The following is a 17,501-nucleotide window of genomic DNA, read 5'->3' as shown; positions in this document are numbered from 1 at the left end:
AAGTGAGTGCTAAGCTCCCAGAAACACTGTGAGCAGAGAAGCTGAGGGATAGGACCACTGCTCTGTCTCTTCCTTGCTATGCCTGTTTCCTGGCTTGGTTTAGCCAATGATGTTCTTCAGTTTATCCACCACACCTCCCAGAGGAAGTCATGTCCAGGACCATCTCCATCCTCAGAATCCCTGCCACAAGCTATATTGTGTATTTTGCTGTGCAATTGCATCAAATTATTCATGTGCATCAAAACTAAGCACCGGCTAAGGTATACCTCTAATGTGGTGTTTATCATGACTGTGTAAATCTGAAATTTATTTCAAAGTTACTGAAGACCTACTTGGTGCTCATTATACACATGCTGAACAAATGAACAAGTGAGTGAGTGAACAGAAAGCAGATTGAGTGTATTTGACATCAAAACATTTATAAAAATCTCTTTGGGATTTGATATAAGAAAAAAAAAAAAAACCTCCTCAATTTGAAATCACTAGAGAAAGTGCCACGGCTTGGAGGGCTTCATACCAAGGCTGCCCTGGCCCTTTGCTGGCTTCTTCTTCAGGCATGCAAGCTTTACCTGCCCCTCTTTCCCCTCCCACCTACAGAAGTAATGTCCACATACATGTTCACAAAAACTCCACGACCTGAGTGAGGAAATATGTGCAAACCATCTAAAGCAAGAAAACATGACAGATTATTTTCAAAAGTTTATAAATAATCATGAATAAGTCAAGTTGGAAATTGCATCTATTTTTCTAGCAGACTTGATCTGGGTCAATATTTGCCAGTTAGAGATAAAGTTTAAAATCTGAAAAGGAGAAGATGCAAAAGAAGATAATATCTTCATCTAGTAGTTACTATTGAGAGAATTTCAAACTTCCTATCTTCCAGAGCAAAAGAATTTAAGATTACCAGTAATTCCCGTGCATATTTCCACATAGATTGATTCACATCACGGTTTCTACGAGTGAATTTTGCCCTCCATTTACTCACATATCTATTCCTTGCCTTATTGGGTATTTATTGGAAAAGTTCATTTGTTATTGGCTTACAATGCACTAAGTGTTACAGTTGTAGCAATGAACCTGTACCATTTGTGATCCCAAGTAGCTTGCTGTCCCTATTGGGTAAGCAGGCTAGGTCCATGTCTGTCTAGCTAACCTAACACCCAACACAGTTCTAGACAAATAGTAGCTTAATGAACACACGCCATTATCATGGCATATCACTCTAATAATCATGATAAGGCAGAGTGTAGGCTTCCAGGAACATACACTGGGAAACAAATCTAAATCAGTCTTCAAGGAACAAAGGAAGGGCTCTTGAAAGCTAGGTTGCATTCACCAACACTACATGCGATGAATAAGAGCAGACCGGGCAAATGGCATCTGGGGGAATGGTTTCCTGTTGAGAGAAAAAGTATGTAAGGCAGATATGAGAAGCTCAGTTGCTAGCAGTATGTAGCTAAGGAAGTGTAACAGAAGGGGGTGTGTGTGTACATATGTAACATGTATGTATGTATGCACACATGTGCCAATGGCTGTGCATCAGTGGCTTTCTTTCCTCTTTTGCCCAGATTCTGGCATGCATCTGTCGGAGTGCCTGCAGATGTGTTAGTGTGCGTCCAAGTGGAGTTACGTAGTGACACGTAACCTATACAAAGGAAGCGGAGCTCTGTTCTCAGATTGCAGAGGGGTTATCTAATGATTGTAAGGAAGGAAGTGATTGTGAGCTAATCTGTATTTGAGAACAAGCCCGTGGGTCATAGTTAAATACCTGGGAATGAACTATTGAGCTCTAAAGGTGAACATAAATGGGCCAAAAGATCCAGCACATGCAAACTGAACATGGTTTGGTAACTGATGACATAATTATGCATAATGTTGGGGTCAGGGACAGTGCAGTGGCGTGAGAAAGGAGTGCCTACAGTTTCAACCTGTATAGATATGGTCCGTGACTGATAGCAAGGGAACTGGAGAACAACTGGGTTTGGTACAGGAGAGCTTATCACAGAGAAGAGGGGCCCTTTCACTGCTTTTGTTTCTGGTGTAAAATATTAGAGCCAGAATTAGGAAATGAAAATTACATGTTGTTTGGGAACAGACACCCAGGTTCAAGTCTTGGTTCTGTGTGAATTAGCCACATGGGCTCATTTGTCCGTGAATTAGCCACGTGGCCTCAGCTATGTGTGACCATGGTTATACATGTCTTGGCTGTGTGACCATGTCTGTATGTGGCCTACCCGTGTGACCATGTCTGTGTGTGGCCTAGCCACTTGACCATAGTTGTACGTGGCCTAGCCGTGTGACCATGTCTGTGTGTGGCCTACCCGTGTGACCATGGCTGTGAGTGACCTACCCGTGTGACCATGGTTGTGCATGGCCTAGCCATGTGACCATGTTTGTGTGTGGCCTAGTCACGTGACCATGTTTGTGTATGGCCTAGTCACATGACCATGGTTGTACATGGCCTAGCATGTGACCATGGTAGTAGGTGGCTTAGCATGTGACTGTGGTTGCATGTGGCCTAGCATGTGACTGTGGTTGCATGTGGCCTAGCATGTGACCTAGGGCAGTGTCCTGTTTCTCTCTAGGTACTCTATTTCCTTCTTCAAGTTGTTCTAAAGAGTACAAGTGTTAATATTTGTAAAGTGACCACAGTAGTGTCTGGCAGACACTGAGTTCTGCAGAAATATTTGTCAAAGAAAACTGTCCTCAATAATTTCTTGGAATGATGGAGCTTGCGTTTGCGTGCTTTAGATTTCCATTCATTTATCTTCCATTATTTTCCTGAGGGCGTCTGCTGCCTCCCACTTTTAGATTACTGGTTCTTCAACAGAATGCCGTGATACCAGAGCTCTCTCATCCTAACACAGAGTCTCTTTGAATCTATGTCGACTTCTCACACCTTCCTTCACAACCGAATAAGGTAACCTGCACTTATACGCTTCACTTTCTCACTGCACATTTGTATCTCTACTCACAGTAATATTATGTGGATCCCTCCCCGATCCCAGAATCATGAAGTGAAACTTCCATTTCTAAAGTCATCAGTGATTTCCTAGTTGCTAGAATCACTGCACCCACCTCAGTCCTAATGTGTCGCATGGGGCTCCTGTACCGTGTGAAAGTTCAACAACACCTCTCTTTCCTCTTTTTCCAAAATTCTGTCAGTTTGGATTTCCCTTTCTGTCACTTTGGTTATCTCCTTGGCTTTATCCCGCAGGTCTGGGATGCAACAATCCATTTCCAGATCAGTTCGCACCAGACTGTGAACACTTTCTGGGAATAAGCCCATCTGTCATACTTCCTGCCCCAGTGGATGGGTACTTGCCTCATTCAGGAGAAGCTCGTGAAGTGTTTTATCTATGAATAAATGAATGAATGAGTGAATGGATGGACAGATAAAACCAAATGACTTTGGTAATCTGCCCAGAATGTGCAGCCATTATTTGCAGGAGAGTTAGCAAGTGCTGAGTCACTGCTTGAGTGGTGACTCACTCACAGATTGGTTAACTCTCAAGCTCTGTGACTTTGCCTCTGATCAGATAACTGGACTTGCAATCCAGAAATGATCCATCATTACTGGATTTGATAGCCCAACCCGTTGCCATGGCAATGCTTCAACTTCAAAATATTCTGAGACTTTGGGTTCCACTTATCATCTTGTACGTTTGGGCAAAACCACTGTTTTTCACCCCACTCATCTCTGACTCATTCCAAGAACCGGGATGTTTTTGTTTGCCCACTGAGTTTTATTTCCTCAATGTTCTCATTATATATACCATGATATATAATGAAGAGGAGAGTTGTGCTAGGCAAGTCATCAACATTGGAAGGAAAGGCTGCTCTTCGTTTTTGGAGTCAACATAGCACAGAATATGTCCGCTAGAAGGTGATGAGTCGAGGGTGTTGGCATGAACAGAAACAGACTTGAAGGGCCCCAGAGTAACCTGACTCCATGTGCTCCAAGGCAGACGCAAGGGATTTATGCACTTGTTTATGTCATCAGAAACCAAAGCTAACGGATGTGCAGGGTATGCAGGCTCAAGATCCAAACTAAGGTGTTGCTTTCCCCTTAATAAACACCAAATAAGGTGTTTATTTGGCCTTCTCAAGACATGAACTAGAACAGGAAAGGAAAGGAGCCAGACCTCCTGGCACACATTCTGAGTGAGTCAGATGGTCAGCCCCGGAGACACAGGAAGGAAGCACAGAAAGGAACAAGCAAGAGGTGAGGAAGGGCAATGTGCAGCTGGCCACAGGCAAGTGGTTGGATTTGCATGAGCTGCCAAAGATGATTCCTACTTTCCAGCCGAGCCACTGTCACCCCTGAAAATGCCATCATGACAAGCCCTACCTCGGAATAACATCCAACATGCTTCCATCTCAGCCCCTAGAACCAGGAGGGGACACACAGAGAGAGTGTGGGGAACAAGCAGCTACTAGTTAAAGCCTCCCCAACTGCCTGATCTGCTTGAGATCCAAAGAATCAAGAAGAGAGGCTATGCCACAAAGAACAGGTGGACAGACATAGGAGGAAGGGTTATAGCTGGTGTGGGGCAGCCCCCTTAAGCCACAACCTGGAAGGGTCTCTCTTTTCCCCTTCTTGTATCCCAGACAGCTGGAGGACTCCAAAGTCCCAGCCATCACCCTGTGAGTCAGGTGCAAATGGCTCAACCCTTGTCCAAGCACCCAACTGAGTTCCAGCTCTAGAGCCCAGGGGAAAGTTCAGGAATCACGAGGGAGCACTATGAGCTTTCCTAGACGCTCCTCTTCTCTGCAACTCTTTCATGTTTTGTTTTGTTTTCTTCTGTTGGCGCTATTATGTTTTATTCCTTCTAAGCGTTTCCTGGAGGCCTGTCATTTAGGGATCATCTGGTTGAAAAGTGATAGAAAAATGAAGTACTTCAGACCGAAGGTGAACCCCTGCCATGCAAAGCCCAGATCACAGAAGGGAGGGTGGTTTGAAGGTACCTAGAGAAGGTAGAACAGGGAATCTAAGAAAACCCCTCATCTCAACCAGTGAGGGTTTCTTGTCATTACATGGGTAATGAGGTCACATCTTAGATGCAGGTGTCCGACCTCACTTGTGTGTGTGTGTGTGTGTGTGTGTGTGTGTGTGTGTGTGTGATGTATGTGTGTGTGCATTTCCCCTGAGAATTACTTTTTAAATTTTTATTTTATGATACAGTTCCATAGACTCTGAAATTTCCTCTCCCACTTTCATAAATCCCTTTCCCTTTGTTGCAATAGTATAGTCCTTCAAAAACAGCCATAAGTCAGTCATTCAGCTATTTTAAGTGTATCCTGGCATCGCAGGTTTGGACAATGGCAGAGAGTCTAGTATCCTATTGTCAAGTTATAATTAACGGCTTCATTGGGAAGCCAATGGAAGTAGAGATGCATATGCATTGCCTTACATCAGAGAGAACATATGATATTTGACTTTTTGTCTGTTTTCAACTATATCTGTCCCTCAATACAGCCAATGTATTGAGGCTGACTGGCAGTGGCTGAGTCCAGATCACCAAGGATGTCCCAGCAGCCCATTCCTTTTGAGGGCATCAGAAGTCAAGAAGCAAGCCCTCTTGTACTGGTCAGGGTTGTGATTAGCACAGCCAGTCCTGAAACAATCCAGTCACTGTCCAGTCTAGCAGCTCGGCTTGCAGAAATCTATCCCCTTCTCCTGAAAGACTATGAACAGTGTCCACAGGAAGACTATTCATAACACGCAGAAGCAACTATATGTCCTTAGACTAGGATTGGACAAATAAATGCTACACAGGCATGAAATTTTTCTCAGCCATGAAAGGAAAGGAAACGGAGACACACATTGCAGCGCCACAGATGCACCACAGAGAAGCTAGCTGGATGCAGGACAGCCCATCTATATGAGGCGTCGAAACCCGTGCTGTACACTGCTAGAGCGCAGTAGCAAATGGGGAAGTGCTCATGGGTGCAGTTTGCTTTGGGGTATGTGGAACAAGTCCCAAAATTCCGTTGTGATAACACTTATACAACCCTGCAAACACACGAAAGACACTGATTGCATACTTGAAGCAAATGAGTCCTAAAGCATACAAGTTACATCTCAGTACACCGTTAAAAAAAAGAAACAAAACATACTTAAGTTTCACCTAGCATGATCATGCCACAGAGAAATTATGAATGCTTCCTGTGGGGAATTTTGTTTTCAAAATTTTGTTTACAAAAAAAAATAGAATTTCCCTATCACTGATAATGAACCATCTCTCTGAAGAGTGAGCAAGTGGGAAGAGAAGGCAATGTGGGGAAATTGTGGCTTCAGGAAGAACCCTTGGCTCTAGGACTCGGCAAGATACACCCCTTCTGATTCCCCAAACCTCTCCACTGAAGGAAGAGAAGGACCTGCCACCTGCCTTCATCCATGCAGCATCGCTGGGACACATTCATGACTCTGGGTTTACCTACTGTCCCTGACTACTTGGCCGTTCAAATGACAAAGTACTTACAATGAAGATGGGGAGGCGTGCACAGCCTAATGGTTTATGATCTCTTCTTTTGGCAGAGAACGTCCGCTCGCCTCTGCGGTACATGCATGAACTCGGAGTATCGTGCTTCCATCAGAGTCCACCCCAGAGCAGTAGCACCACATGGGGGACACGTCTGCTGCCCTGGACCTACTGAGTGCCAAACTGTGCTTGTGTGAGTACAAGACAGAGATGCTGAGATGGAATAAGCAACGAATGCATTAGGAAAGGCAGCCTGAGAGAAAATAGAAAAGGGGCCTAAAAACTTTGGCGAGTTGCCAGTCCATAGGGAAAGGCTAATCCTGAGAGACACAGAAAAGGGAGGAAGATTGGACGCCACTTTCATAGACCACCCAGGATGGTCAGCAAGGCCTATGAGAACATGGGAGCTGGAGTGGGGTGGCTTGCAGGAACTTGCCTGCCTTCATTCCTGCCACATCAGATCGCAGAACTGAAGTCCTTGGTCAGTGAGATTTCTTAGCGTTGGCACTCTGGGAGACAGAGCCCTTCCCACTCATAGTCCTGTGTGTGCCCACAGCAGCCATGACATTGTAACATGAGTCCCAGTTGACCTCCATGCAGATCAACATTTGAAGAGCAACCCCTTTCTACAGAAGGCCAGTAGTGCTTATTTCAGCTATTAGATCTCTTGACCACAAGTCTGTGATCGTGGATTACTGTTTCAAGAGGCAGACACGGCCATGACCCAGCCTGCACATGCTCGCTGTGACACCATGACTCCGTTGCCTGTGAAGCCTCATATTCCACATTAACGAAAGTCCTCACCCTGAGTACAGAGCACCCCTACAGAGAAAAGGGGATGCTGCACAGAGCCCTGTGAAATCTCATCTCTCAGAGGTCATTCAAAGCATTGAGGATATCCACAGCCCGGAAAACAGGCGGCACTGGCTGCCACTGCCAGATTGCTCAACTCTGGGGAAGATCTAGGAAGCTCCAACCGTCAGGTCAATTACGTGAACAGGACATCCTCCTAGGTGGATGCGTTTACCAGCTACCCAGCAGGGTTTATGGTTTACCCCAAAACCTTAGCACCATTGTTCAGGTCATCCAAAACAGCATTCTTAAATTCAACAAGAGTTTAAAAAGTAATAAAATGAGCGAATCTTCTCAGGCTCCTGGTTCTAGACTGCTGTGATGTATCTTAAAACCATGCTGTGAAAGCAATCCATTGGACACCGCTCCCGTTTCAGAGATCTGCAAATCGAATCCCCAAGAAATTAAACATCCCCTCAGCTCCTGGGCAAGGAAAAAATGGTAGGGTAGTGGGTTAGCACCAAAGGCAGATAACCCTGCTCTTACTAGAAGTGGACACTGCCTGCTCCTGGAAGCACCTGCCAAGTCAGTCACAAACTCTCCGAGCTCGACGCACGGCATGTGACACATCGGGTATTTTGACAACATTCACAGGAAAATGAAGTGAAAAGCTGAATTTATTTTTGACAAGCTGTGGAGGCCACATCAGGGCTTTTTTTTTTTTTCATATTACGCATTTTCCACAAACTTCCTGAAGACTCCTCACACATGACTGATTCAAATAGCGTAACAACACAGCAAAACATCAGTTTATTTTTCTTCTGAAGTTGTAGAAACTTTACTTAAATAGGAGCTGACATTTAAATATACTCTTCTTTCTCGCATTTTTTCAATGTGAAGAAGTCTCAGGGGGCCGTTTAAGCTCACAGCCCTGATGAGTATCGGTGTGGGGGGTTTGACTCCATGCCCGCCTGCCTCCTGAGTCCTGCACCCGATCCACTCCCAGGCAAGGCTCCTCAGGTCAGGGATGGTTTCTTAGACATCTTTGTATTCCCCACAGAGCTGTGCTGGGCTCTGCAGGGCAAGCCACTCAACAAATATTTGTTGGATGAGGGAACATGGGTTTGGGCTCCGACTCTGCCATGGAGCTAGTCTCCTGCAACTGGGAGCTGCAGGTGGACAACTTCAGGGAACATTTGAAATCAATTATGGGTGAGGAAGAACCTATTAAAATGTGCTCTTCTGTGTACACTGGGGTTTCAGGAGGGGAAAGGAAGTTGATACAGAGGAAATGGAACAGGAAGGTTTCAGGGTTGGGTGCTAGAGCTTAAAGGTTTCTGTCTCACCAGAGCGAGACAGAAGTTGGCTTATGTCTAATACTCATCTCCAATGTCCCAACCAAATGGGCTCCTGACCTCAAACTACTCTGAGGTGGCCACACTGCCCTGGGCATCCAGGTCCTTGGCCAAGAGTTGCATGGAATCCTCAGTTGCTCTGCTTCTGAGATGAAAAACAAGTATTTACCTTGGGGGACCTGGTACCATCATTTCCTATCCCAGAGCCAGAGAAACCCCGAGCACCTATGTCCAGGAGCCATGCATTTCCCCCACCCTATAATGAAAGCTTCCTAGAGTCCAGATTCCTATTTTAGACGACTGCAAGGTGTGGGGGCGGGCGGGTGGGAAAAAGTCATTCCAGTTGATTTTATGTTTTTTTCCTAGTGGCTAGAAGGACAAGTTAGTCAAAACCCTCCGAATGTCATTTTAGTTCCTTCATCAATACTCCACAAAGAAAGCTGACCTCAAAAGCTGCCTACCAGCACTCTGGGAGAGGTTGATCAAACCAGCCCAGGCACAGACTTACCCACTACGGAAGAACCCACGTTTTTGTGCATGAGGCAACACTGCCACCTAGTGCCCTGTGTGGGAAATATTCCCTAAGGCTCCACATATGGGTAGTTTGGGGTTCCATTACAACAGCTTGTCTGGCCAAACTTCACAGAAGGTCCCAAGTTTGGTAGATTGGGAACTTGAAAATTCAGTTTAGGTGAAGCAGGTAGAAGCTGAGGCTTGAAAGTTGCTGGAGAAAGGGGTTGGAGCCAAGTCTTGTAACACTTGGGTTAGCCTGTGGAATTGTAATAGCTGCAACACAATTACAAGGGCCGGGTTGAATGTGGCACCCAGGACCTAATTCGAATGTTGTTAGTCCGCATGGATGCAGGATAGCCCTAGCAGGAACAAGCAGTGACCAGCTCAAGGGTAAGAATGGGAAGATGAGCTAATACGCAGATCAGTCCCAGCAATTAGGGCCAACTGAATGCTCTATCTGTGGCTTGGAGGGAGTTGGCAGACTCACGGTTTTCAGCCAGGGGGTCTTCCCATGGAATATAAGCAGCAAAGTACAATGCATCGACAAAGATGCTTGTCTGAAATACAAGACTGCTGCCTACCCCCCACCTTTCTTGGAGTTTTAGCCTAAATCTTCAGTGGGTGTTTTCATGAGAGCCCTCTGGGTGTTCCTTCATAGCGGAGACCTACATGGGAATCCGATTTGAAGAGAAAGACACTTTATGAGCGAGAGCTGCCTGCAAAAGACTTCCTGTTCAATTTTACAAGCCTACAAAGGCTTATGAGAGTCTTACAGAAGTAGCTCTGTGTGCACTGTGGCGGTAGGCTGGGTGGCAGGCTGGTCGTGGTGGACAGGTGGTAAATGGAGGAAGACAGGCTAGGGTGGGAGGTGTGGAAGGCTAGCACAGGACCCGATGTGTTGTTACCCTCCAGAGTGCAGAGGGGAGCCAGAGGATGTGGGAAGGAAGGAGCAGAGCGCAGGTGTCCACTCGCTGGAGTCTGTTTCCTCAGGTTGGCGCTTTGCTAACTCGAGGCAGTATTCCACGAGAGCCTTCCGCCAGAACACCTGCTGGTTCCTCTAATTCTGAGCTGTGGGCCCTGGTCTAGACTGCAAGCTTCCCCGGCAGATGGGTCCTAGGAAGTGAGACCAGGCAGCAAGATGTCATCTGGGAAAACCGCAAGGTTGCCAACTCTGCTCAGATAATCATCTCATTATTTCTTCTGTTTGGCCCCGGAATCAGGATTCCCTTCTACTCTGTCTGCCTCCACCTCACTCAGAGCCTAGCCTCTTCTCTCTCTTTCCTCCTTCACCCCCAATCACACCCCAAGATAAAATAAAACAAAACCACAAGACTCGAGAGTGCTCAGTGTCTGGGAATCCCAGCTCCTATAGGACAAACTCCAGCAAGTCCGGAAGGGATATTCCAGCAACACCCCAGCGAGAGGCCCCTTCCTCCCAGATTTTCAGCCCTAGACTGAAGCCTTCTTGCAGGAACCCAGCAGCCTGACAAGTTTTCAAACTGGGAAGTCATTCAAGAGGTCTGGATTTCTGTCTCCAGTCCACCTCTGGCACATCTCTCCCTGCCTCCGCTTCCCTGTCAAGGTGACAGGAGCAGCAAACGTCGCAGAGCAGGTATGGCTGCTGCAAACAAATGAGACCAAAGGCTTTAACGGTGTGCCGTGCTTGTGTTGCATGTTCATGGGGCGACTGCATTCAGGAGATACTAAATGATGGAAAAATAAAGTTTAAACCCCAACTCTTTCCGAAGTAGCTTTCCAGTAAGGCGAAGGGAGAGCACTGCTTCTAATCCTACTTTTTTTTTTCCTTGTCCTTATGGGTGACTTTCCGTGAAAGCGAAGATCTGGGTGCAGTAGAAAATAAACATGGGTTATGTCCCCAGACAGGTGCCTCTGATTAAAACCATTGAGTCATGCAAGCTTTCATTTCTTGGTCCCTCTTACGACAGCCAGGGATAAAAGCCAGGATCCTGACTAGTCAGCGCCCACCGTTTGCAGGAGTTCCTGGAACTCCTGCACAAGACGCATGCCTGTTGGGACAAAGTGCAGGGGACCCCAGGGCCTGGCTTGACTAAGGCTGCTCCATCAGCCAAGACTAGGAAGCAATGTACCTTTAAGCCCTGCTCACCGCTGCCTGCACCAGCCCAGGAGTGACAAGCTCAGGTATTCAGCTCTCAACTGCTAGTAGAGTGGCCTGGCTAACAGACTGGACAGCAAGTAAGGGACACAGGGCACTACCCACTCCCAACCCTTCCCCTTTGAGGAGGACCCAAGAGACCTTCCCTTTTAAAGCCAAAGTGGAGGGCTCCGAAGAGGGTCCCCTAAGTGCAAGCTGGGTGGATGGTTCTACATGAAATCAATTGGAGGAATACACATCTTGCTGAGCCTCGTCACCTTCTCTCCGTTGATGTCTGCAGTGCTATTGCACTAGTGAATGAAGTCCTTCCCCCAACCCTTCCCGGCCAGCCCTTCCTGGCTGTCCTACTCAGTCCCTGTCCCCTCCTGTGTGCAACTAAGCCCATTAGGAATGGAGCCAGCCTCCCACCCAGGCCCTCCGGAAGCCCTAGGAGGGCTCTTACCTGTGATGATGGCTGGGTTGTTCTGTCCTCCCTCGGGCTTCACCCAAGCTTCCACTGTGAACGCCTCCCGGGGAATCTCAGCCAGCGCTTCTGGACGCAGCAGGAGCCGCTCCCTCCTCCCAGAAAAGTACACGACAGCCAGTCGTCCTGGGGGGCCAGTGGGCTCCGCGTCCCAGGCAGGGTCCTTGCCACCATTTTGGATGCTGATCCTGGGCTTCTGGGGAGCTTCAGGCCGGGGTTGGAGATGCATAGGAGCTGGGTCGGGGTCTCCCTGCGCGTCTTCTGCCTGCCTCTTTGTCACTGGACGATGACGCCTAGACGTGACCCAACCCTTGCTTTGTGTCTCTGGTTTGGGCTCCGTGGGGCGTGGGAAGGCAGCAGTAATGGTGGCAGCCGGGGCTAAGCTTTCCCGAGCCACAACCTCACCTAAAAACTTCTTGGATCCTCGATTGCCAAGATAAGTGTCATCATCTCGCAGTGGCTCAGATTGCCCAATAGGACTGTCCCCCTGCTCAACCGCACTCCTCGCTCCAGCTGCGTTTTCAGTCAGGTGTTGGAGAACCAAGCTTAAAGCCTTCCCCTCAGAGTCTAGTTTCTTGTGCCCAGCATGCTGGGTCCCCTGCTCCCTCATAGGGAAGGGCCTCAGGTGGCTCCCAGGCCTGCTGGGGTAGAGCCCAAAGAGGCGAGTGTGGGGAGCTGCCCTGGGCCTTCGGACCTTGGCCCCCAGCCAACAGCGATCTCCTTCCAGCGGCACCTGGTTCAGGTGTCCCCACTGAGCCAAGGATCTCTTCCGTGTCCAGCCCAGTTCAGCGCTGACAGCACTGAGTATGCACCCTGCCAGAATCACCAGGCTGAAGCTCAGGATCTGTAAGCACACCATCCCTGCCCCAACCCTAGGTACAAAACCAGAATTCAACTCCCGGGTACCACACCAGAGTGATGGGAAGCAGAGGAGGCAGCTAGCAGTGGATTTTCAATCTCCGGGGAAATGGTTTTTTTTACAGACCAAACTTTCTTAAGTTGCCCCCAAAGAGTGCCTCTCCTGGTTCCCTGTGCCCAACGCTGCCAACGTGGATCCTGCACCTCACCCTCTGCCGTGTGCTGCCCTCTCGCCTCCCCCTTGACCCGGCTCTTCTTGCTTCTATTTTAGTCCTTGCAAAATGAAGCTAATTTCTCTGGGTTCCTTTGAGTTTCCTCCCAGAGAGCTCCAGTTTCTTTTCTTTTTTTTTTTCCCCCTTCTTCAGTAATCCCTCCCCTCACTGACACCAGAACAGAGATCCAGGGACCTAAGCCAAATCCTGTCAAATCCACACTCGTGGGCGCACACCCCTCTCTACCTGCAGCCGTTCAACATCATCTCATTTCCTCCTTGTCTTTGCAGGTTCTTCTTCCTTCCCGAGGAAACACCTTCCCCTTTACCTCTAATCCCACAGTATGTGCACCTTTGAGGAAATGGCCAGAAGAACTTTTATACAGAGACACACAGTTTGATGATAATTATCTAACAATGCGAACTAGAATCTGGGGACACAGAAACCCGAGCTGGTACTTAGCCTTCACTCTTCAGATGTGCTCAGCGAGGCTCCATCCAACTGCCAGTCTGCTCTTGCAGGTCAGAGCGCTCGTTTCCCTTAGTGGGGCGCGTGGGCTTGTTGGTTGCTGAAGGATTTTTATGCCTTTCCAACTTGTTGGTGTGGTGCAAATCTCCAGGAAGTTCTCTTTCAGCGTGCCAGCCTGCTCTTCTAGTAACCCGATGAGCCCGAGAGCCTGTGACTTCACCTTCCTGGGGTCCTGGGGGTCCCTGGGAAGATGGGAGAGAGCAAGGGAGAGAGCATGTGCTCAGGGGACCTGATCTCTCCTCTGCCTTCCTCTCTGCCTCTCATTATCTTCTTGTTTTTCATTTAAAGACAATGATGATGTCAAAGCTAATAAGTTCGGTACATCACTCCACCTACTGCCTGTCCCCTCCTTCCTCCTGAACACCTCCCCACCTCCCCAGGCACGGGGCACAGGCGCTACTCTGAGTTTCCCCAGTAAACATCTCTGGCTTTCTCTTTCAGCAGCAGCCTACACAATCAATAGCTAACGATCAATGCTGCTTGGAGCACTCTGTGTGATCTCTCTCTCACACACACACACACACACACACACACACATTGTACATAGACATGCTCACTGCCTAACCCACATTAGCCCTGCAGAGACCACTCGCCTCTCTTTTCTTGTGCTACAAACACCCTGTATTTTTTTTTATTGCTATCATGTGGGATTTAAAGAAAACAATACCCTAAATTCACTTACCATTGGACCCAAGGAAAGAGGAAAAATCAATTAGGTTGCTGTGAAAGCACTCGATGGAAATGCCATGAACTCAAACTACATAGATCTTTTTCTCTCATAAGTTTCCCATTCTGAAGTTACCAAAAGTCACCATATGCTGAGTGAGCAAATAAACAAATGAGATGCTCAAAATAAGTAATTAACAAAAGCAAACAGCCAGATCCAAGTGACTGTTATTCAATTGATTTGAAATGAATGGAAAGGACAAGAAAACAGATGCAATGATGGTGGTCTTGGTGAGGTTTGCTGAGATGACAAGACACAGTCTCACCCCTAACCACACGCGCAGACACACACACACACACAAGCACACTTGTGCACAACACACAGAGCAGGGTTCCAAATTCTTACCACAAGTAAGGCTGTCTGAACACAGGTGCTACAAAACAGCTAGAAAAACAAACAGGCCCTTCACTCAGGTAATCAGAAAAATCACTTTCAAAGTCACTCCAGTGTTCTCTACATCCAGGCAACACACAGACTTTGGAATGGACTCACACTGCTGCCTCTGCCTTGGGTGTACTCAGCAACTCTTACATTCTTGTGCACAACTGACGTCTTGGTTTCAGAAATGCTGTACCCTAAACACCCTATCGCTAGCGTGCCCTGCTTCTGAGAGTAGCACTCCCTGAGCTTCAAAGTCAGTCCCCCAAAACAGATACCATGCAGGCACGTGGAGTCCCAGCAGACAGCCCTCAGCCCCACGCTGGCCCTCGGACGCCGTCCTTCCCAGCTCCCTTCACTTTTCTGACTCAGTTCTCTTTTATCTCCTGAGGTGGCTTAAGCATAGAACTGAGGAAGGAGAGAGAAGAGGGGGACATGAGGACAGAGAGGGGGAGCGAGAGAAAGCGAAGCAAGGAGAGTAGTCTTAGCTTAAGGGCAGGGAGCACCCTCAGGGAAGAAAAAGCAAAGTCAACTTTCCCCTTCCCCATCCCCCCCCCCAAGACCCTCAGAAAAAAAGGTTTCCTACCATTCATTTCAGCAAGGGGGGAGAACAGCAAGAAGGAAGCTTTCCGCCTGTTTGTCTCCCCCTCCTAGTGTGCCACGGCTCTTGCATCCCTATAGGGCTCCCCTGGCTTCCAGCCGCTAGGAATCCATTCATAAGGTTTCAAGAAGCTACACAAAACTCAAGCTTCCACTTTAGCTTTTCTCTCTCTCCCCCCTTCATTCCTTTGCTCACCACTCTCCTTCAGCTCTTGGCAGTCCAAAGTTAAAAAAAAAAAATGTTGAACCATTTCTGTGTTTTCCTCCTGTTGTAACTTTGGCTGTGACATCATAACCCTGCCCTCAACACCCCACCTCTCTCCCTTCTCACCCCCCTCACCAGCCCCATACCCTTCAAACACTCTCCCCCCCTCTTTCTACAGAGAAGAAGGGCTCCTGTCAGCTCCAGTGTGTGAAAAATACAAAGCTACTAGAGGGTACCCCCTCCCTCTTCTCGGTCTCCCCCTCTCGTCCCCTCCCTGCCTTACCCACCGCTCAGCCTCGGCTCTCTCAAGGCTTTTAACAATGATCCCAGCTGTTTGACATGTACGGAAAGGTGGGCTGCATTCAAATAGTCTGTCAAGTGAATCAGATCAAAAACACAGCAACCCCCTCCTCAATTCCATCACAGACACACACACACACACACACACACACACACACACACACACAGCAAGCAAAAGTGTGAGAGAAGTCAGACTCCCCCCCACCCTCAATGCCAGGGAAAAGGCAGCAAGCATGCCAAGGGAAGTTTATACATACAGAGATTCTCTTGCTTATTTGTTTACGACAAACACCCACACCCCAAGTCCTCTACCCCGCTTCCCCAAAGCCTTCCACTCCGCAAGTGCACAGATTTCAAAGCTGGTAGAATCTGTTTTGAAATCTCCATCGAGAGGGTTTTTCCCCCCTTTTTCACTCCAAAGCACTATCTGTGGTTGCCAGCAAGCGCATGAGGCCCCTTCTAGGGTACAGGCTTTCAGACCAGAAGCTAGACGGAATGAATTTAAGGACACACAGCAGGAGCTGGCTGCATTCATTTTATTTTGACGGGGGTAGTTGGGGGAGGAATATCATTTCAGAAATGCCCAAGAAATGGAAGGAGGGGACATGGATTTCTTGAACACTTTTTCCAAGAGGAGCGGTATCTTGTTCTGCAGGTAAACCTATAAGGCAAGAAATTGGAGCTTATGTATAAACAAGGACCAGGACGGAGAGGGAGAGAGAGGGAAAAGAGGAAAGAGGGGAGAGGAGGGAGAAGGATGGGGAGATGGGAGCGTGCAGAGGGGAGTGAGTGGGGAAAGGGAGCGAGGGTGAAGGGAAGCAGAGGAGAAGGGGAGGGTGCGGGAAGGGACCGGGCAAGGGACGTAATGGGAGGGGAGGAAAGGAGAACTAGAGAAAGAGAAGAGTCTGGTAGGAGAGAGGGCTGAAAAAGAGAAGTCAGGAAAGGGAGGAGGGCAGAGCAAGAGAGGGCAAGCTCAGGAAGGCAGTCAGACCACGGTGGGCACACACACAGAGACACCAGAGGCAGGTGGCACAGGAGACCCCGTGAGAAAGGTAGAGTAGGTTCCAGACACAGCAAACAAAGGGCACACAGCAAAGGGACTGCTCCCAGGGAGCAGGGGCTGGGCACATTGGAGAAAATCAAATTTGCAAGGTTTCAACATTGTCTCCTTAAAAGAAGCCCTGCTCCTTCCTTCTTCCTCCCCCTCCAACACCCACCTCCACATCCCCTCTTTCCTCTGCTTGGTTCTTGCTCCTCACCTACCTTCCCCTGGGGAGTTTAGGAGTCGGACACACACACACATACACTCACTCACTCCTAAAATCCACCCTGAACAGCCTCTGTCTTTGTCTCTACCCTCAGAGAGCCCTGGGTCCTCCTAGGAATCTAAAGGCTTGGCTGTTAGCGAGCATCTGCACTTCATTTCAACTCAAATTATATTGTTTCCTTTAAGCCCTGGACGTCGGGGATGGGGGGGGGTGTTTGTTTTTTTGCTTGTGTTTACTGCCACAGTGGAGCTGGTCAGTCTCCATTAGCACTGTCATTGTGGCTATTCAGAGTTTTTGAGCAAAGAAAACCGCCCACCCGGTCCACCCTGATGTTCACCTGCTGCCAGAGCACTGGCCAGCGAGGGAGGGAGAAGAAGGGAGGAGGAAGACCTCTGAGTATGGTCACAGATCCTCTGTGACTTCGCGATTCCAAAATCTGATCCCTTGAGGGAAGCAGCTTAGCTGGGAGCCAGCCAGAGAGCATAGTAATGACAAACCTCCCTGAGCACAGCCAAATGCAGGGTCTATATATAGGCGCGGATCTGTTTGAGCTACTTGCAGCCTAAAATGACACCCGGAAACAAACATTTCAGCAATATGGTTAATGGAATCTGATTCAGCTCATGCCGGAAACGGTGAGCTTCTCCGAAGAATTCCACTCAGTCTCAGGGTGGTCGCTTTCC

General features: G+C 48.2%; 1 protein-coding gene across 1 annotated transcript in view; it reads right to left on the bottom strand.

Moving 5' to 3' along the window:
• The window catches only part of PAPPA2 (pappalysin 2), a 226,694-nt gene extending 214,093 nt beyond the window's left edge, over positions 1-12,601 (bottom strand). Inside the window, exon 1 of the mRNA XM_040984308.1 lies at positions 11,722-12,601. Coding sequence (XP_040840242.1) covers positions 11,722-12,601 — 880 coding nt within the window. The remainder of the gene's footprint in view (positions 1-11,721) is intronic.
• Between the last annotated feature and the right edge of the window lie 4,900 nt (positions 12,602-17,501).

Source organism: Ochotona curzoniae, unplaced genomic scaffold (genome assembly GCF_017591425.1).
Source record: "Ochotona curzoniae isolate NIBS_2020 unplaced genomic scaffold, NIBS_Ocur_1.0 contig_4105, whole genome shotgun sequence".
NCBI classification, from domain to species: Eukaryota; Metazoa; Chordata; class Mammalia; order Lagomorpha; family Ochotonidae; genus Ochotona; species Ochotona curzoniae.
This window is presented reverse-complemented; position numbering and strand designations above follow the sequence as displayed.